Below are 22,523 nucleotides of genomic sequence, written 5' to 3' on the forward strand. Positions count from 1 at the left end.
TGATGAAAAACTGCTTCTAACTCGAATAAATTTTCTTATTAATATAGAAGTAATTTTTACTCTAAACTGCAGAGTAATATTTCAGTAGTCTCCATTAATGTTCGGTTTATATCGCCTTCGATTAAATGTCTTTTATTTTGCTTGCGACAACTAACATGTTACGCACACAAACGTAAGTTTGGAAAAAAAGACGATCTCTGTATCTCTCTATAACTTAATATTTATTTTAAAATTAAAATAAAAATTTTTATCTTTTCTTTTTCAACACAATACGAGTAATTTCTTTTTTTTTTTATTCTTTTTAAAAATATTTATATTAATTTATATTCTAAAGTAATTAGATGGTTTTTTAATTTTTTATGAAAATTTCAGCCTATCCATTGTAATTTTTATTGTAGTTCAATATAAATTTTATAAATTGAATCATCAACTTTTTATCATAACCGACGAGTAAAAATTGAACTAGAGAGAATTTATTTAGACAGCCGCTAGGTATAATTTTTACTCGTAAGTATGAGTAAAAATTAATCTGATTGATTTTTACTCACTGAAAGAATAAAATTTCGTAATTCAAAAGTAAAAAGTCGTAATGGCCCAAGATTATTCGATTTATAGTAATTATAGAATAAATTACATGGCAACATTCATACGAAAATTTTTTTCGTGTAGGTATTATATATTTTGTAACATGTTGCTTTATTTAATAATGGAACAATATTAATAAAAAATATGTCGTATGTTTTGTACTCAAAAATGTCTATTACAGTGATACCCCAGAGACCGCATTTGATGGATTTTAAATTTCGCGCGCGTCATAATCTTTTTGGTGTTGCCACGTGTACGTAACATACTACATTTTTCAGCAGAAGGAAAAAAAAGTGAAACAAGCTAAAAAAACTCACATTTTAAAAATTTCTTGAGGGCGCCCATTTTGCCCCACATTTTTTATTTTTAATGGACAGAGCAAAAGTAAGGTCAAATACTTGGCAAGGGAGTAAAAAAAAATCTGGGCGTCGGTTGACCCTGCGGGCCAGCCCTAAAACTTCCCGCTGTTTTCGACCTCGAAGAGCTTGAAAATGCTATCATATGCAATTGTTTTTTACGATCTTTTCAAGCTCTAACAAGTTACCTGTTAAGCTGAAGTTTGAAAATTTAAGAATCGAAAATTCATAATGAAGCGGTTTTTAAAATTTAGTTCCTGATTATGTTCAGTAAAATAAGTGTATTGAGGCAGAAATCAATGTCAGGGATCAAAATCAAGATTTAAATAAGTTTTGACTCATGTAAGAAACAATAAAATATGAAATATCCGATAAAAATATTAAAAACTACGTTTTATCGATTTTTTTGTTGATAATATGATTTAAACTAAAAACCAAGTTCGATGACATTATATGATCAAAAGAAACCATAAAAAAGATGAGTTGGTATGATATCAGGCACATTTTAGTACGTTATATTATGATTTATCCGGAAAAAATAACATAAAATGTTATTTTTTTAACTTTTCAACGCCGATATCTTTTGAACTAATCAATCGATAGTTGACGTGGCAATCGGCGCGTTTTATGGATTTCTAGAGCTGATTAAAATTTGAAATCGATCGCGTCAGTCGTTTCGCAAATATTTAGAAAAAACCGTTTTTCACCATTTCTTTCTCCCGTGATAACTCTCGAAGGAATTATCTAATTTTGATGTTTGAGGTGGCAATCGACGCGTTTTATTGAGTACTAGAGCTGATCAGATTTTGAAGTCGATCGTATAAATCGTTTTTGAGAAATCAATAAAAAACTAAAAAAAAATTTTTTTTTTTTTCGTAATTTGCAAATATTTTCGAGTCTATTCTATCAAATAATCTGAAATTTTCAGGAAAGTTGATGGCCAACAAGTTCTTTCGATTGCGACCTCAACCATCCAAATCGATTCAGTAGTTCAAAAGTTACAAAGAGTTTACATACACACACACACACACACACACACACACACACACACACACACACACATAAATACACATAAATACACACACAAATACTCGGACATCATTCTGAAAATAGTCAGAATAGCTTCCTAGGACCTCAAAACGTCGACATCTGATAAAAAATCGATTTTCGAAAATCGGGGTGAAAACAATAACTTCCCGAAATTTTTGAAAATCATCGATTTTCTTAGCGGGAAGTAAAAAAAGTAAAACAAATAAAAAAAACTGAGGATTTAAAAATTTTTTTCTTAAGGGGCCCATTTTGCCTCCACCCCCTTTCCCTACTTCATTTTAATTTTTAGTCAGGTGGCGGTTGTTAATCAAAATAAATTTTATATTTGTACATAACATACACTCAGAAAATTAAATAATAAGAGTTACCATCTACTTGTAGTAAAATTTTTACCATCAATCTGATAGTAGTCAATACTATCTAGATAATTGTATAGATCATCCAGATTGTAACATTTACCATCTTGATAATAATTATTACAATCTAGATGATTTATACAATCATTCACTACGATCAGATTGATGGTAAGAATTTTACCATAACTAGATTATAATTCCTATAATTCAATTTTCTGAGTGTACTGACAATGTAATCGTTTTATATTGACATGCGTATAAATTATTCGTGTTATGGATTTTTATCAAAAAAAGGGAATAGGCAAAATAGGTTCCTTAATTTTTTTTATTTTTTTAACTATACTCACAAGAGCAACATGGACATTAAGCGGTGATTCCAGCCCTCTAAAGTTTCTTGTAAAAAATTTTAAGCTTTTCAATCAAACTTAAAATGGCAATTACAGTGAACTTACACAACTAAGATACTTAAATTTATTAAGGACTCCATTTTTCCCTATTTTGATAATTTTTTTTACGATTTGTTAGAAATTCTTCTTTAGGGACTATAAGAAAATTGAGGTGAAAAAAATTGCTTACATTTTTTTTTGTAAGCGGTCCATTTTTCCCTAAGAGTATAAGTTTAGATAAAAAATCAAATTATTTAATGAAATTGTATTTTATATTTTTCACCGAAGTTAAAATTCAAAAATTTTTCGAAGTTCATATAACTGAAATTATTTTCTAAATCCGGCTTTTAACTCATCTCGTTCTTATACAGTAAGATTGACGTTAAGTATAACATGAAGACAAACGATAAATATAGTTCAGAATAAATATTAAAGGTTAAATTGAATGTTTGAGGAGGATAGCTGATTAAGTAAGATACAATTCTCCCGAAATAATAAGTTTTGAGGACAAAAACCGAAGGAATTTTTTGACCTCGGATTTTGATTTTTTTGTTTTTCGAGTCGTATTAAGTTAATGTTCTAATATTTAATCTCTTTTTATTTTTAATGTAGACATAATCATTTCTCAAAATATAATAATAAGTATTTTAAATTATGAAAAATTTGTTTAATTTATATACTCAATTTTAAGTCACTTTCTTAAAAATAATTATTGAAAAACTCAAAAAATTGAGAAAAAAATTTTTCATGCCCATCAGTATGTACAACATCCGTTGGTACACAATAATTAAAAAAAAAGTTTGGAAAATCTAAAAGTGCACGCCTCATAACGGTTATTTAAAAATACAAAATAATTTATTATTCAAGTATCCTATTGAAGAAATTAGAATCAAATAAATAAATAAAAAAAAAAAATTGGTATTGGTTTCATTATTTTTTTTTTTTTGTTACTTTTAGTTACTTGAATTTTAGGGTTCAATCTTTCACGGTATCGGCGTCCGATGAGAAACATGCAGCGCATGCGTGTAGATATTTATCAGCCTGATTAACAGCGCTTCAACGCGGCCAAGAGCTGAACATGGTGTAACCATAGAAATATACCTGTTTTTCATTAATTATAATTAAACGACACCGAATGAAAGCGTCATTTCAAATAGCAAATAATCCGGTGTAAGCTGAAGCTAATAAAAAAGGAATGATGTTGATACGTTCAGTTTTTCGGGAGTAATCGTGGCACATCCACACGTACAGACATCAGGATATCCACAAACAATTTTTTTGAATCAGATTTTTTCTAATATTATACAAAATATATCTATTTTAATCACATCGAATATAAAAATAAGAGTATTTTTTTTGATAATAGTGTACTTGTAGTATCTTACAAACACAAAATAAACGCAACAGAGATAATTTAAGTCTGCAAAATTGCTCGACTTTGACATGTTGAGAGTAATGCACCACCTCAAACGCTTCGCGTTATGAGGCGTATAAAATTCTTGAAAGAGAGTATGCATCTTGTTTGAAAACAAAAAATGCTTTTTTCAAGAGTAAAATTTTCGAGAGAAAATTTGTATTTTTCATTGAAGAGTAATAATTTATTTACTTGAAATTGAAATTTTTTTGAATTCGAAAATTTAAATATTTTGAAACAAGAATGACATTTTGAAGAAAATAATTTACTTGAGCCAAGTTAGCTTCTTTTTCTGTGCATGTATTGAGGTATTAACTAATTGACATTTCAAGAAATTTTGACCTTGAAATGCTTGAATTATAATTCAATTAAAATATGATTATTAAATTAATAACGAATAAAAGATTTATTAAGAATTTGGTAAATGAATTTCAGTAGTATTTGAATTACGCGAGTACTACAACGGTGAAAGTTTCTTAGATATGCACTACATGTATATAAAGATGATTATTAATCGAATCGTTCCACTTTCTAACTTGAACCAATATATTGCTTTTGATGATGTAAAATAAGTTTAAGAAATAAGATAGAGTAAATAAAGAAAAAATAAAAAGAAGAATAAGAAATCGCGTGACTTAGAAGATTGTCACGACAGCTGACTCGCCGGAACTTTAAGCGAGAAAGGGATATAGCACATTAGATATGCATGAACCCCTAGGATATTTGCATCAACAAACGAATGCATCGAGAAACAAATCAGAACTTTTAACTAATTTATTTTATCTTTTTTTTTTTTTTTATTTTTGTGAAAAAATAAAAATAAAATAAAAAATATGAAAGTAGCATGACGTAATTTACAAGATGTTTTCTCATAATTTAATATAATTACGTAAGAATTTATATTGAAAATAATTTTATTGCCGGAGAATTTTAAATCTCAATATGTAAACATGTGATTTAATATAATTTTATACTATAAAATTTATTTGTAGGCTACAAAAATTATTACTTACATACAAGTATAATTAATTTCGATAACTTTTAATGTTTATCAAGTAAAAATAAATTATTTGTAAATAAACAAAAAAATCACACAGTTCTATAATTTAAGCAGTATTTTATTTATATTTATATTAACAAGTTTCGATATAAATTTATTTCGATATTTCAACGAAATATTTACGTTTCATCTTTTTAATTGAAATACAATTTAATTTCGGTACCACACAAAATGTTGATCAATTTAATTTTTTTGTTTAATGTAAGAAATTAATCTCGAATCAATCATTCAGAGTACTGTTGTAAAAAACAAAAAATTATTTAAATAAATACTTTAGACTTAGTTAAAAAATATTTATTTTCTCAGGTCAAAAAAATAACTTTAAGTTGACTTTTGGACTTAATGGACTTGTTTTAACTGAATTAACTTGATTTTGACTGCTATAATTTTTTTGACTGGCATTTGACTAAGTTAACTTGATTTTGGCCGGACTTACTTTTGCACGTCTTGAACGCGAAGCGGAAAGGTTGTGCTTTATAACGGACTTGTCAAGGTCACGCGATTTCCGTGACCTTGACATTAAACCGTACATATTTTTAAACATTAATATGACTTTTTTAACTCAAAGTTTTAAGTCAAATCTAAGTCCGACTTGATTTGAATTTGACTTAGTTGACTTGAATGACTTAAATTTAAGACAACTAAGTCAAATCCAAGACAACGTGACTTTAATTGGACTTGGTTGGCATAAATCGGTACTAAGTAAGATAACTGAGTCAAAAGCAAGTAAAAAAATAACTTAAACTTGACTTTCTTTTGTCTTGCTAGACTTGCTTTATTTTCAATTTTTAAAATTACGCCAAAATCAAGTTTTTTTTTTTGACCCGGGCTTCGACCAAATACTTCGAACATTTGGAATCAATTAGGGTAGTATTTGGAAACAAGACGTAAAAATATTTGCCTTCACGGAGAAAAAAATATTATTCTGAGAAGTATACTGTATAGTTACAGTAACAATACGCAATAGTTATCTACTAGATTGTTACTGCAACTATTTACTGTATCGTTCTGAGCCCTATCTGACACACGTTTGGAAATCTTTATCACTAATAAATAAATGATTAATAAATAATTTTGACTAAATAAAATAATTTAAAAACTGATTTATCATTTGCAGTCTAAATGATTTTAAAATATAAATATAAATATATCTTTTAATTTTTGAGGTTATATATGTAAATATTTAAATATAATATAGATTTAATTAATTAAATTAATATAAATTGGTTTTTACAGAGTTTTCACAATTGAAATATATAGCAGTTTTATTAGATTGATCATTAGGTAAATAATCAGTAACGTTATAGATAGTTAACAAATTAAAAAAAAAAAAACTCGAATTGTTATACTTGGAAATAGGCGCCAAAATGGATGATTAATTAGGTTAGACGGTGGCGTGTAAGATGACGATTACAGAAATTCGTATAGGGCTCACAGCTATCTAATAGATAGTTACAAGACCGATGCGATATTTTTACCATAAGTGTGCGTATCGTTGTGGTAACAATCTACGAGTTGCTATGCTTTAGATCGTTCGAGGAACAATATTTTTTTTTTCGTGTTGAAAATATCATATTCTTGATTCGAGACACTATCGCAAATAGAAAAAAACTATCATAATATAAGAGTTTGATTATCGAAATTAGTCCTTGAAGCAAAAATTTAAGAATTTCGAAATTAAAAAAATATTAATGTCGATTCAAGGCTTGGATCAAAAAAGCGATTCTATAAATTAAGAATGATACCCTTTCGAGTAAAATATAAAAATTTATTGAAAAAAAAAAAAAAAAAATTTCTGAACTAAGAACATCAATTTCAAACCCAACATTTTTTTTAATTAAAAAAAAATTTGATCTTCACCATAATATTAATAGGTTTTAATTCAAGTTAATTTTTCTTGGATCGTTAATTTTTTTTCTGTCTACGAAACAATATTGTTAAAAAGTTGTTGAAATAAATATAATTTACAGTATTTACCAACTGAGCTCATCATAATCAGTGTCATTCTCATTTTGTTATGAAACACAATGTAATGAGAAAATCTGCAGCACCAGTAAAGTAAGAATTTCTCATCCGGCAGTAACATTGACGAATGCTCTCATAAATAACGGGAGCACAGAAACTAATTGGAGTTTCTTGTTAAAACAGTAGCCATGCACATGACTTTACCAGTCACAAATAATCTGGGTTACAATATTTTTTTCATTATCATCATCATCATTTATTTAGTTATTTTGTTTTTCTTTTAAGCAAGATTAACTAAATAAAATTTACATTGCTATAATTATTCATCATTAATTTACATTAAGAAATAATTCTTGTTAAATATTAGCATACGAAAAATCTTGATTTGAATAAAAGTTTGTAGCGTAGATAATTAAGGATTTATGTTTAAGGTCAAAACTTAAATAACGTATTTTAGTTAGTGTTGTTGGCTAAAGTGTTAAATAGAACAAATAGGTCATAAGATAAATTTGTTGTAAAATCTTTATACAAAATGATTTGATAATAGTGAAAAGCATAAACTAAAACATCTTTTGAAATATAATCAATGGTGCAACATCTAAGACACTGAATAGCAGCAAGTCTTGGCGCTATCAGGCAAAAATTGATTGCTAGCGGCTGTGAAGGATCGGACAGTTAGAGTAGATAGCTTCACTATATCGGACGTCTACCTAGTATATTATATACAATGTATAATACTATATATAACATATAGAAACAATAGTAAACTTGGACAGCTGTGAGATAACATTATTTATTACCGCATCCGTTATCTTTACACAAACTCATTCCGATTTATCCATCAGTACTTTAATCCAATCGATTTCTTAACCACAATTCATTTCAGAATTGTTTTATAATAAATATAGTTAACTAACCCAATCTAAATAATCTTTTAGTACATATAATATAAGTTATTGAATACTCTTAAAAAAGCTAAAATAAAAAAAATAACAGATTTAATCATATAAAAATAAATTCTTCCAGCAAAATAATTTTTCTAGGTGTATCTATTTGTATATTTATGATGATTATTAATTCATTTGAAATATATATATATATATATATATATATATATATATGTATATATATATATATATATATATATTTATATATATATATATATATGTATATATATATATTTTTGTTTTTTGAATGAATGAATGAATGAATTTAAATATATTTTTAAAAACAGAATTTATTTTTTATTTTTTACTTTAATGTATCCCCTTCATGGTCTTTGAATCTACGTTTATTCATTCTTTAATGACAGCAACCGTAGTCTAGCTCTTCCATTTTGTATCACCGACAAAGAGGATAAAAAAGAAGCGAGCGAAGTAGAGAAAGGAAATAAAAAGAAAAACAAATTATAAAAAAAAAAAAAAAAAAAAAGAGAGAGAGAGAGAGAGAGAGAGAGAGAGAGAAGTAAAGTTAAAATAAATGTAAAGAGTGAAAATGCTGTAGAATAATAAATAAATAAAAAAAAGTAACGAAAAAGTATATAAAAAAAACGGAAGTTCTGCAAAAAGTAATCATGATAAAGAAGAAAAATATATACATTTATATTTCTTTCACTCTGTGAATTTTATTTACAATTTTAAATTGCAAGAAAGAGTAAAAATGAGTTTAAAAAAGAGAAGAAGGCTTTATTCATTCTATCTCATTTTTTTTAATGATTTAATAAAACCAGTTTAGATAAAATGAAGTTAAAAATACTTAAGAAAATAATAAAAAAGGTTTGATATACATAATAGAATATTAAATTCATTTAATTAAATTATCTAGGTGTAATATATATTATAGACTTTATTATTGAATTTATTGAAATGAATCAAAGCTTGTGCTATTGAGCTATTAATGGAGTTCAACGCCACTATCAATCATGAGTAATAACGGCGTTTTTGTGCGCAGTCACACCGTTCATGACTCGTGATGTGTGATGGTGAAACGGTTTTCTCTTGGGTGATAAACGAGCTTCAATACCGGTCGCTATTGTGCTATTAGTTCTTCTCATAATTTGATATTTAACTTGACCCTACATACATTATTTACTTTTTTTTTCTTTTATTCAATCGATAACAATGAATGTAGATGTATATAATTAACTAAATTTACTTGAACGCGATTTAGAAATAAATCTACATAAATTACCGGAATAATCGAAAATTCTTTTTAAAGCTGAAAGATGAAAATAAAAAATTCATTTTACTTTTTTTCGAATTTATGTTTACACATATTTAAAAAAAAAAAATTGATTTATCACAGGTATTGAATATTATTTACTGTACATAAAATATAATTATTAATTAAGTTATTAAATATAAATATATATTATTGTAATTATATAGTAGTATAGTAAAGCTTGAAAATGAAACGCAATCGAGCATACATCATTTTTTGAGAGTAATAAATTATAACTGCATGTACTAATCTAGAAAAAAGTTTTTTCGTATTGTGAATATTTTTATTACAATATTATATGAAATTTAATAAATATCTGCGATATTAAATAAATTTTTTTTTAAGTTATTTTTTATTTCATTTTTATTCCTTTTATGCCAACTTTATATTAACATATAGAAGTAAATCATTTGAATGAAGATAAAAATTTTTAATGCACTATATTCCTATGAAAAGAGTAAAAAACTTTACAATGAAGAATATGGTTATAAAAGAAATTGTAAATATTTTCTTATGCATTCATACTTTCTCTCTTAACATTATATGAGAATTTTGCAATTCGGTGACATAATTTATTTTATAAAGTATACTGATATAATATATAAATAAATATAGCTTGTTATTAATTAAATTATATATTTATAAATAAATTAAAAAAAATTTTAATTTCATTTAAATGTTAATTTAAAATTTTTCTTATGAAATGTATTCATTTATACTGAACAATTATTCAAATTAGAAAGTTCATACTTTTTTTTGTCATTATATGTACTAAGATTAATAAATGAAAATAATAATAATAAATAAAGTCCATTAAAAAAAAATTATGCAATATGTTGTTTTTATATTTTTTCAATTTGCAGATTGAATTAAAAACAATTTTGATTACATTCGAAAAGATTTCAATTTTCTACATGAAACTCAATACAAAAAAAAAGGAAAAAAATTTGATAAAAAATAATATAAAATTGATAACAAGTATTAAAAAATTCACGTATAGTAAATGAAAAAAAATAATAAAATTGAAAATAAAAACAAATTTACATTTTGTCCTCTTACACAAGTATCTACAGTGTGTAAGCTTGTATGTTTCCCACAATCCTATGCACCCACTTTATTTCATTAACCAGCATGTAAAATCGCTCGTATTTTATTGTTTCAGTCAACTCGCGTTGATTGAATACATTCCGTATATATATATATATATATATATATATATATATATATATATATATATATACATGTGTCAATGTGTTTTTCAAATAATAACAAAATGAAAAAACCAAAACAACATCATCTGAATTCAACGGCCAAATCAATAATAATTTAAAATTTTATCATCCATAAAAAGTAATAAACTTTCGTTAACATAACAAAAAAAAAAATAGTTTTTTTTTCACCACATAATGAAGTGAAAAAATCTTCTGATGAAGAATAAATAAATCTGAGTGAGAATTTTATAACAATTATGTATATTACTCATTTGAATATTCTCGGGAAATTCAAATTACTTTTTATAATAATATTCCAAGAAGAAAAATTGTCTGATGAAAATAATGATAAAACAAAAAAGATATATAATATAAAAAAGATTTTCATTTACTTTTTAGTGATAAATAGTCTACGGTGTATTTTAATTAGAACTGACTCTCATCTATTATAAATGAAATAAAAATAATGAAAAGTATAATGGAAAATGAAATGAAAGAAAAATCGTTTAGACAGTTTGCAATTAATTATGCCTAGATATTAAATGACTGTCATTCAAATGAAACACATTTAGTTTCTCTATCTTCCTCTCTCCCTCCCTCGCTTTCTCTCTATCTTTCTCTCTTTCTTCCTCTTTTTGTGAACTTTCCCAATACATATTGTTTTATATCTGATTTAATAAATGTGTCAAATTAATTTCGCATGAGTGCACATATCATAAAGTTATCAGGAAACAAATTAGTTTTAAAAAAAAAATTGAAGTTAAAAACTTTTTTACGTACGTCAATTTATTTTCAATAAATATGCATTTTCATCAATCGGAAATTATAAAATCTATAATGGAAATTTTAATTGATCATATATCACACTTGAATAATAAGCTATAAAATTAATTATAATTAATTAATTATGATTATTATTATAAATTAATTATAATCAATTAATTATGTCATGTATTTTTTACTATCGTACAAATACTTAATATAAAAAAATACAAACACAAAAAAAAAATCTGAAAAACGGTTGACTCCTCTGGAGGCCAACCCCGAAACTTCCCGTTTTCTTGGTCCAAGAAATTCTTGTTTGGACAATATTATTTTATTTTCTTAGTGTACTTTCCGACCAGAATTTTTTCTTGATTTGCCTGAAGTGCAATAAGGACCTTGTTAGGTTAATATAAGGTTTGCCTTATTAGGGCAAACTTGACGAGTTCTTTATCAGGACCTCATCAATATATCCTAATTTAAAAAACAGTTATTTGTCATCGGGTCAACCTGACGAATTTCTTATCAGGACCCCATCAGGATATCCTTATTCAAAAAAATCGGTTGATCAGTTGACCCTTGAGGCCAGCCCCAAAACTTACCGCTGTTTTCAAGATGTTGAGTAAAGTTCAATAAACAATATAGTAGTGCTGCTTAATCTTACTCTTAATTTATTCATTTATATTAAATCATAAAATTATGAATTAATAAAAATATGTCATTACTCATCAAGCAATTTTAAGTTCATTAAATAAAACTACATTTCACCTCATGTTTACGATCTAATATTTCTGAATTAAATTGTATTTAAATAATTCACAAGCAAAAAATCATGATTATCTAAACATCAGATTTAGCACAGTGGATAGCGTCCCAGCCTAGTAATCAGAAGGATCTCAGTTCGAATCCTGGTGGCGCCCAAATACTTTTATTCATTATTTCCCGTTAATTCAGTAATTTGTTAAGTACACTCCAATGTAATGTCGATAAAAGTGTGATCAAACTTTATTTTAATTATATTTATTAATTTAAATGACAATATTATAGATTGAGCATTGGGTGAGCCTTAAGTTTTTTGCTCCCCGAGGCTTGGCTGAGGCTTGATTTTTTGTTTCCCAAGCCTTGGCCAAGACTCAATTTTTCGTTTCCCAAGGCTCGGCCGAGGCTTGATATTTTGTTTCCCAAGGCTTGGAAAGGGGAAAAATCACAATAGTTTTTGTCATTTTCTCGGTGAGTTTTCCCACTAAGATTCCCCACAAGCCCCAATAACATAGGGGAGAGGGGGGCAATGTGGGCCCCTTCAGGAAAATAATTATAATATGATTAATTTTTTTAACGCGTTTACTTCTTTTTAGTCCCTTGATATTTATTTTCACTTCATTATGCTGCGTCTATTAAAATTAAAAAATGGAAAAATTAGGGGCAGAGTGGGCTCTCCGAAAAATTTTGGATTTGATGTTAAAACGACGGAGAAGACAACAATCAAAAGAAAAGGTGAAAGGGAAAAGTAAATAAAACCAATCGGTGGATGATACTTGTATTTTTTGTGGCAAATTATACTCGGAATCTTTAGAGCCGTAGATTCAATGTGACCAATGTAAAAATTGGGCCCATGATTCATGTGCCGGTGTTCACAACAACGTTTTGTGAAGCTGCACGTGTGATATTTGCAAAAAACTTTAAAACAATTGTATTTTAATAATGTAAAAAATCATTTCAATAGTCTGCTGCCATATAACTTTAAAACGTAATTTTATTATCTAACTTTCTTAATAAATTATATTTAATAAACATTTTTGGTGGTCTATTTGAGCCCTCATTATATAAGAAATTACGATATGCTTATTATCCGACGGAATTTATGACATATAGAAAATTTTACGGGGGGCCACTCTGCCCCCCCCTACCCTTAAAAATTATAATAATTTAATTTCTTTTCGATTAGGATTTCCCAGTTAAGGTCCACATGTATACTCTAGGCGATCTCACAGTACTTTCTAGTTGGGTACGTATGTTTTGAATTGAAGTGTTAAAAGAATGCATTATATCTGGTGTTTTTCTCCCGATTTAAGTTAAGTTAAATGATGTAATTATAATCGAAAAAAGTAAGTTAATTTTTATTTATGCTGTTTTCGAAGTTTTTTATTTTGAATTATTTTTTAACTTCCCGCTATGAAAATTGAAGATTATTAAAAATTCGGAACGTTATTGGTTTCCGTCCGATTTACGAAAATCGAGTTTTCATCAGATGTCGACGTTTTGAGGTCCTAGAAAGCTATTCTGACGATTTTTAGAATGATGTCCGAGTATCTGTATGTGTGTGTGTGTGCCAACTTCCTATAACTTTTGAACTAATTAACCAATTTGAATGGTTCTTACGGCAATCGAAAAAGTTTATCGGCCGTCAACTTTCCTAAAAATTTCAGATCATTCGATCAAGTACACGGAGAGAAAATTATGGTAACTGTTCATAGTACGTTTATGAAATATCATCCCATACCCTTATGGTAATGATTACTTGGGATTATGGGATATAGACCCATACTTTTTGGGAAAAGTTTCCATAAGTATGGGAACAATTCCTATCATTATGGTAACAGTTCCTATATCGCATGTGAAAGAATCATGGTAATGATTACCATACTCATAGAAATAGTTCCCACAAGCAAATAGTAACCGATCCTATAACCACATTGTAATGGTTCCTAAGTGTATATGGGAATAAGCCCTATATATTATGGTAACTATTCCAATAATATTATTGTAAACATAACCATCATATTATGGTAATGGTTACCATAATATTATGGTAATCATTCCCATAATGTATGGAAATTATTACCATGATATTATGGTAACCGTTACCATAATATTATGGGAATAGTTGCCATAATAGTATGGGAATGGTTACCATAATATCATGGTAATAATTCCCATAATACTTAGAAATTATAATAATTTTTTTCTTTTGTAAGAAGCGTTTTTTTTTTATATATTACAAAATTTTAAGTATACAAAAAAACGCTTATTGTAAAAAAACATTTATTATAATTTCAAAATATTATGGTAATAACCATTACCATAATATTATGGTAACCATTATCATAGCTACATGGTAACGATTACCATGATTCCATAGGAACTATTCCGATACCATATGGGAATTATACCCATAATTATAGAAATGATTACCATAATATATATGGGTGCCGTTCCTATAATCAACATTTGAAGAAAACCGGTTACCATGCAGTATGGGAACCATTCTCATAATATATTGTAACTGTTACCATAATTTTCTCTCCGTTTAGACTCGAAAATATTTGCGAATTATGAAAAAAAAAAAACTTTTTTTTTTAGTTTTTTTTCAATTAGTCAGTAACGACTCAAACGATCGACTTCAAAATCTCATCAGCTCTAGAGCTCCATAAAACGCGTTAATTATCACCTCAACCATTTCAATCGGCTAATTCATTCGAAAGATATCGTCGGCGAAAGAAACCCTTGTAGAAAAAAAAATATTTACAACGGGGCCGATCTTGGCACAATACTGAGCTACCTATAGGTTCAGTTGTAACAGTGTGTTTCTAATTTTCGACTTGAAAATCGAGTGCGATAGCCTAATTGACCCTACGGCCATCTATTAGAAGAATGGTATGTTAATTGACACTCTTTAGTCACCCACTTGAATTGAGATAACAGTGAGGTATTTCCACGCCCTCAGAATTTTCCTACAAAAGGGCTAGCAAGCAGTTACTCGAGGACTTAGGCCATGGCTACGATCCAGAGTGGACCAATACAGTAGTGGACTGATGACGCTTGGTGAGGTCCCTACCCTACAACCAGAGCTCATTACAATTGAGCCGGCCTAACGATAAGTCTAGTCATCAATTCCCAGTGACGAGTTTTATTTAATTTATTGTATATCCTTGAGTTTGGTCATCCGGTATTAATAGCCGCAGTCATTATTTTAAAATATTATTTGAAGAACGTTTGAATTAGCCACATAAATATATTTCGAGTCAAATTTTTACACGCGGTCATTTAGTAAAGTTAAAATTAAATTTGATTATGCCGATAAAATTTGAGAGTATTACCGCATCGTTGCTGTTCATTTCCTGGGGTTTTCTACCACCGAAGATTGGGCCTAAATCATTACTGCCACGTTTGCTGCCTACGCTAATTGAGGGTCATTTCGCACCTACATCTACAAGGATGGAGCACGCAGTAAGGTACAGAGTAAGTGGGATTCCGTTTTCCCCAATCAAAATTATACTTGGTCTCCTTCCACGTAAAATCTATTTAATACTTAATTGCAATAAATTTAATTCTAATTAATTTTATTGAGGAAACCTTTATATTATAAAATGGGTATTTGGTAAATAAATATAATATTTTCCCTTTAATAATGTAAAAAAAAATCTTTTACTTAATAAACCACCAGCTCCTTTCCTTTCATAATTAATAAGCGCAGATTTCAAGAGAACGAGGCGAGTCCCCCCAGCTCACAAAATAAACTAATTCAAGTTAATTAAAATAACCTTAGGCCAGGACAAGAGCTAGCCCAGCGACTTGGCCACCAGTTACAGTGTCCAAAGATTAGCCCACAGTCCAGTCAACATTCAAGTGACAAGTCTTGGGCTAAGATTCAACGGACAGTTTATTGACAAGTTTTGGCTTGCCAGTCTTTGAGCAGGGTTCAGTCAATACTCAATTGACAAGCTTTGGTTGTCACACGGAAAGAAAATTATGGGAACTTTTGCTATGCATTATGGGAATAGTTCCCACAATGGTATAGGAATTGTACCCATACTATCATAGAGATAATTCCCATAATATGTGGGAATAGTTCCCATAATATTATGGGAATAGTTTCCATACCAGCAACCATGAAGGACCAGGTTCGAGATCAAGCAAATGCAAAAGAAATTAGTTTCATCGATCTACCTGATCTGTCTATGTCTAAATGTATTTCCATATGTTATCATCACACACATGTTTACTAATATGTACATATTTTTTTAAATTTATTTCTAATAAGTATAGGTGCTTATTTAGCTACAGTCTTGGTACAGTATTGGCTCTTGATATTGGGCTAATACGTAAATGTAGTCTTGGCATAATACTGGCACTGGATATTAGGCCAATAGTCAGATGCAGTCTTGGGGCAATATTGACACTCAAGCTTGGCTCGGTGTTAACATTTTAATGCTTAGACAGACTTGGGCCGAACTTGGTTTTCAAGCTTTCCCCAGAGTTCACAAGTTTTGCGCCAGGCCTTGGCCAAGCTTGGGTTATGTTATTTAAAAGGGAAATTGAAAATCGTAATAAGGCAGTTGTTAATATTAATATTCAGAGCTCGAACTAACAGTATTTCTTATTTCATCATGTCGAACAACATTTTTCGTATAATTTTTGAAAAAATAAAAATAGTCGATTTTTTTCACACAATCTAATGAGATATGTATTAAAAAAAAATATACTTTCATATAATGAACGAAGGTGATAAACCGTTAACTACCGATAAATTACTTTAAAACTTATATTCGGCCTTGTTCAAATAGTTGATTCATTTAGTATTTAGTTTGTAGCGAATATTCAATTAAATTCCATTCGCGATCAGATTTTATTTGATAAGGAATTTTGATATGAATTGCAATCTATATCACGATTGTTGAGGATTAAACTTTAAATTAAATTTTGAAATCAAATTTCGTTTTGCATCGTATACTCAAATTATACATCTAATCAAATTTAATATATTTTTAATTTTTTTTTTTTTAACAAACATATATAAATTCAAATTAGAAAATAAGAATGAATTAACCGTCAATTCCATTGACAAATATGATTAAAAAAAATATGGAGAATATTATTCTAAATTTTTATGTCAATAAATTATTCAACTGTACTTTTATTTGTTTGTAATTGAAAAATCGGTTAGGATAAATAATATGTGATATTAAATCAATTTCTTTTTTTTTTTTTCAACTGGCAACTTGTAAAAATATATTCTGAAAGTAATTAATCTCAATATAGTATTTATTTAATTTGAACGATACATAAATTGACCAATGATCTAAAACGACAATGTGAGAAATAATAAAACTGGTTCTAAAGAAAATATCGATATTGATGTATAATATATTCAAGCTTTGAAATTTAAAACGTCAGTCGTATCGAGCGATTACATCAATTTCTACACTACACCTACAATACAAGTTTCAATTAATAGTTTAAACATATTACAGACATGGTTATACACACATTGAGAACACTTTTACCCTTTCTCTTGATAACTAATATATATATATATATATATATATATATATATATATATATACAGCAATGTAAGGCGAAAAATATAACAAGGAAAGTTATTGACCATAACTGGTTTAATTCAATAAATCAAATTGCTTTTTTAAATTCGCACTTCGTATTTAATAAAAAATAAAATATAAAACAAAATATACATATTCATATATATTTTTATAGTTTATGCTATCAAATTAGAACTATCAAAATTATTTTTATAAACTACTTGTTAATTAGCGCTATAAATATTAATATATCTTTTTAAAATGAGTAATCGTATTGATTAAAAAAATTGACTAAATAATTAAATTAATTTATATTAATAATAAATTTTTTAGCAAGATAAAAAGTATCGGAAAGCATGTAGGGTCAGAAAAAAATATATGTATAATCACGTATAGTTGGGTCTAAAAGACTTAATTGACTAAGTAAAACCGGTTATGGATATCTTACTACCGGTTATAGATATCAAATTTGTTAAAACATTAACTTTTATAATAATAAAATTAAAATAAAAAATAAAATACCTTTGTAAAGCAGCTTGAGAGCGTTTTAAATATTCGATGAATAAATTTCTATATATTTATTATTTATTTGATAAATTAGTTTAACATAATCTTAGATGTTATTATTAAATAATTTTAATAATTAAGATTATTAATCATGAAATTATACCCTAACGCTTTAAGTCTTTCGATGATGATAATTCACCTTGTAATTTATAGACAAAAATAATTTAAATATGTAATTAAAGTAAATGTCTAAGTAATTAAATTTATGCTAATACTTTATCGATGTAAACAAATATTTCAAATGTTAGAATATTTCAGACAGTTCATATTTTGTTCAATTGATTATTTACATTTTCTATAATAGTTTTAGACATATCTTTTTTTTCAAGAATTTATACGATCAATAGATTAGATGTTAAAGTCGAATTTTTAATAAAAAAAAAAATTATATTAACTAATTATACAATTACTTTTATTTGCATGTGACAAATTTTATTATTAATAAAAAAAAAAAGATAAAAGTAAATGGAAAAAATTTTGTAACATTAGTTTCCTCGTAAATTAATAAAAATAAATAAGTTGTATATAAATGAAAAAATATACTATGGAGCGAGTAATAAATATGTTTACATTTTCCGTTGATTTTATCAGAAACTATGTGACAAATTAACGAACATCACTAATTTCTGATATATTTTCTTACTGCTAGTTTTTTTATTTTAATAGAAAAATTAAAAATATAAAAATGTTGATAGAAGTGTATGGATCATTGGTATATATCTAGTTATAAAAGCTTTTATTCCAGAGAAAAATGGACAAAATTATTAGCAATATCTGGCTGTAATATGAGCACTGTTATCACATCACACTACTGTTTTGGTACATCTTTAAAATTTTTAAAAAATTTCAAGCTGCGATAACTTATATTTAGATAGATTCTTGGTCAACAAAATGTTATATCTTATACATGATAGATTTTTAGTCAACAAAACTTTATATCTGATTTATTAATTATTGATTAATACTTATATGAAATTTTATATCAGTTATATATAATTATAACTACGTTAGCTATATGTAATTATAACTAAGGTAGTTATATTTAAATATAACTAAGATTTTAAATTTAATCCCATATATCCGGCTTGATCAGACATGGACAGGCATGAACAAGCATGAACAGACATGAACAGGCATGGACAAGTATGATCAGGCCTGACCGTATTTAACGCTTCAGACATGGACAGGTATGATCAGGCCTGAGCGTATTCAACGCTTCAGATATGAGCAGGCATAGACAGACATGAACAGGCATGGACAGGTATGATCAGGCCTGATCATGTCTAATTTCAAGCCTGATCATACATGAACAGGCATGGTTAGGTCTGATCATTTTTTCCCGGGTTCTCCATAAGAGACTGTTAAAGTCTCAATACTTTAAAATACAGCACCCTCAGCACTTTCGCGCTTGAGGTGCACTGATAGAAGGATTTGTTTAGGAGTAATAAATTGATTTATTAAATTTTTCTCAACTGACTTTTTTGGATTTAACAAATATTTAGTAATTATTAACAATATTTATTATAATGAAATAAGTAACTTCTTTATTATTAAGAAATATTTTTAATGCTAACAAAGTCTTATTAACATAAAAGAAATATTTGTTAGCACCAAACAAGGCTTGTTAATATTTAATAAATATTTCTTAGACGAATTTGTCGGTAGAGGGCTACACACGAGCCTGTAGTGGTGTACACGTATTAAAAGAGCTATATGTGTGTGTCGTTGCGACGTCATATTTTTTACTCCGTTCTAGCTTGCATTGTTGGTTAAACGTAACCTACAACTGAAGCTCTCATATACTTAAATAATATTTATATCAGAAGTGTTTTGTAAATTGTCATCCATATTATAAATATAAAAATATGGAAGCCTTGTTAATTTTATTCAGTTCAATTTTAATCAAATATAAAACCATTAAAAACACATGTACTATCAAACGGATTTTATGTTATTTCTCAGCGTAGTTTAATATAAGAAATTTTAATTTGTTTATTCTAGTTATAGTGTTAATTACTATGAAATTGTATTTTGAAATTAAAAGAACAGAAAATTTTATACGATGGTTGTTTTAGTTATTTTTGTTTATAAATATAAATATTAATGAATGTGTGTAGCTGCATGCAAAAACATATATAGATATATATTCTTGAACTGTGTGATTTTATGAATTAAATTTTAATAAATAAGTTTATAGATAATTTCTTAAATATAAAAAAAAAATTTGTTCAAATAATAAAAAATATATTAAATATAAAATATTCATTTATTAATTATTAAAAAGTGATTCATTAAATGTTAAAAAGTGATTTATTAAATACTAATAAATCATTTTTTAAATGGAAAGAAATCGTTTATTAAATATTAACAAATCGTTTATTAGATGCTAAGAAATATTTATTAAATACAAAAAAATGATGTTTAAGAAATGATTTGTTAAATATTAATAAATATTTCTTAAATAAAGCTCCGTTAAGAAATAATTTGTTAAATATTAACAAATCTTTTTTAATACTAAGAAATCCTTCTATCAGTGTGTGCAATTGTTTTTCATAAAATTGGGTCGGTCAATGTTACTCATATTAGTCTTATATAATTTATAGTGAAGCAAAGAACAATCACGTGACATTTCATGGGAATCCTACATTTAATTAATCCACGCAACAACTTACTTAATTCTTATGCATAAAAATATGCAAAATAGTATTAAATATTTTAAAGATCAAACACTTTAAATAACTCTTATACTCCAGACGTTTTAATTCTTAATAATCAGGTAATAATTATGTCAATAAAAATATATTTGCAAACAGTAATTGATCAGTTTTATTTCTATGATCACCGAACTCTCTTAAAATGAACCAGTGAATTTCACTGGTTTCAATCAGTGAACTAAAAATATGCAAGCGCGCGGGTACTGCAGCATCCTGTACATGAGTGTATTCAAGTGTTTTATTGTGTCAATAAGTTATTAATATTTATTTATTATCTTTATGTGATATATCAACTAAGTTTTATATAATAATTATAATTATATGACAAAATTTTTACAGAGTATGAAAATAAATAACTTTGAACTTACTTCAATAGCTAAGAGCTTACCTCAATCAAGAATAACATTTTAAAATTAATTGTTAACTAAATAATTTTTAATCATAAGTAATTATTACTAAGACTCTTTTAGTTCACTTTGTTTTTAAATAAACGTTTATAATAAATAAAATTAAGTGAAATTCGCTGGTTCAACCAGTGAGCTAAGCGATCATCTTAGTCCACTGGTTGAATCAGTGAATTTCACTTTCATTTTAAGAGAGAAATTTAATGCTAACCATAAAAAATTTCATACAAATATGTAAAATGGTATTATTAGTTAATTTTAGAAGGTACTAAGACAAGTATTTGAAAAAATTTTAATACATTAATTTTAAAACTAAGACATCTAGATCTAGAATGTCTGATATTCAGTCTAGATGACCATTGAAGGGTCAAAAAATTTGTAAATAATTACTGAGACATTTACTTTAACTTGATTATTTAAAATAAACAAATATCTATTGTACCTTGTATTGATATTGATCAAACATCCTGCATACATCAAGGTCACCACCTAGCATTGAATATTCCGAATCCATGTTGATGTCCTGTCCTCGCTTCTTCTTCTCACCGCCTAGAATTTAGTCCTCGTCAATAAAAAAACTTTGACTTCCTTTTTATATATTTATTTTTTTATATTAATTTAAATATTTTGTTGTTTTCTACCACGCACCAACACTTAAAGAACGTGAACTCGTACCGAACAAACTTATTGCAATGGCACCAACTATTCCGTCGCTCATTGTACACCTCCACCAATTGTTATTATCATCAAACTGTTTATTTTATTGTTTTTTATTTTAATAATCATTAACCTTTGCTGATCTCAATTATAATCTTTTATATTCACTATAATAACTTTTTTTTTTTTAATTTTGTACAAAATAAAAATAACAGATTCAAATCCCACTTGGTTTATTAAGAAATATAAAAGAGTCACGTTGTATTAATTTAAATTCAGTTATTAATACCGATATAAATCTATAACGATTGATAAAGCAGTCAATAACACTTGACACTCGATTGATTTTAAAATCGTTTTTTTTTTTTTTTTTTTTTTTTTTTTTTTTTTTTTTTAATTTGACTTTTTCATTTTTCCCGCTAAGTAATTTTTTATTTTACTTCAAATTATTTGAAACAATCACTGTCGATTTAAAAAAAACTATATAAATTTTTTA

The 22,523-nt window shown here is 27.0% G+C and overlaps 1 protein-coding gene across 3 annotated transcripts in view; it reads right to left on the reverse strand.

Annotated features, from left to right (window-relative positions):
- The window catches only part of LOC103569605 (TOX high mobility group box family member 3), a 385,809-nt gene extending 363,687 nt beyond the window's left edge, over positions 1-22,122 (reverse strand). For 2 of the 3 annotated variants that reach the window (XM_053737255.1, XM_053737254.1), the window contains exons 1-2: positions 22,019-22,122; positions 21,813-21,919 (exon numbers count right to left, since the gene is read on the reverse strand). In XM_053737255.1, the coding sequence (XP_053593230.1) occupies positions 21,813-21,919; positions 22,019-22,088 (177 nt within the window). In that variant the 5' untranslated portion in view covers positions 22,089-22,122. The remainder of the gene's footprint in view (positions 1-21,812; positions 21,920-22,018) is intronic. The other variant, XM_053737256.1, reaches the window with a different exon arrangement.
- Positions 22,123-22,523: the final 401 nt, after the last annotated feature.

This window comes from Microplitis demolitor, chromosome 3 (genome assembly GCF_026212275.2).
Source record: "Microplitis demolitor isolate Queensland-Clemson2020A chromosome 3, iyMicDemo2.1a, whole genome shotgun sequence".
NCBI classification, from domain to species: domain Eukaryota; kingdom Metazoa; phylum Arthropoda; class Insecta; order Hymenoptera; family Braconidae; genus Microplitis; species Microplitis demolitor.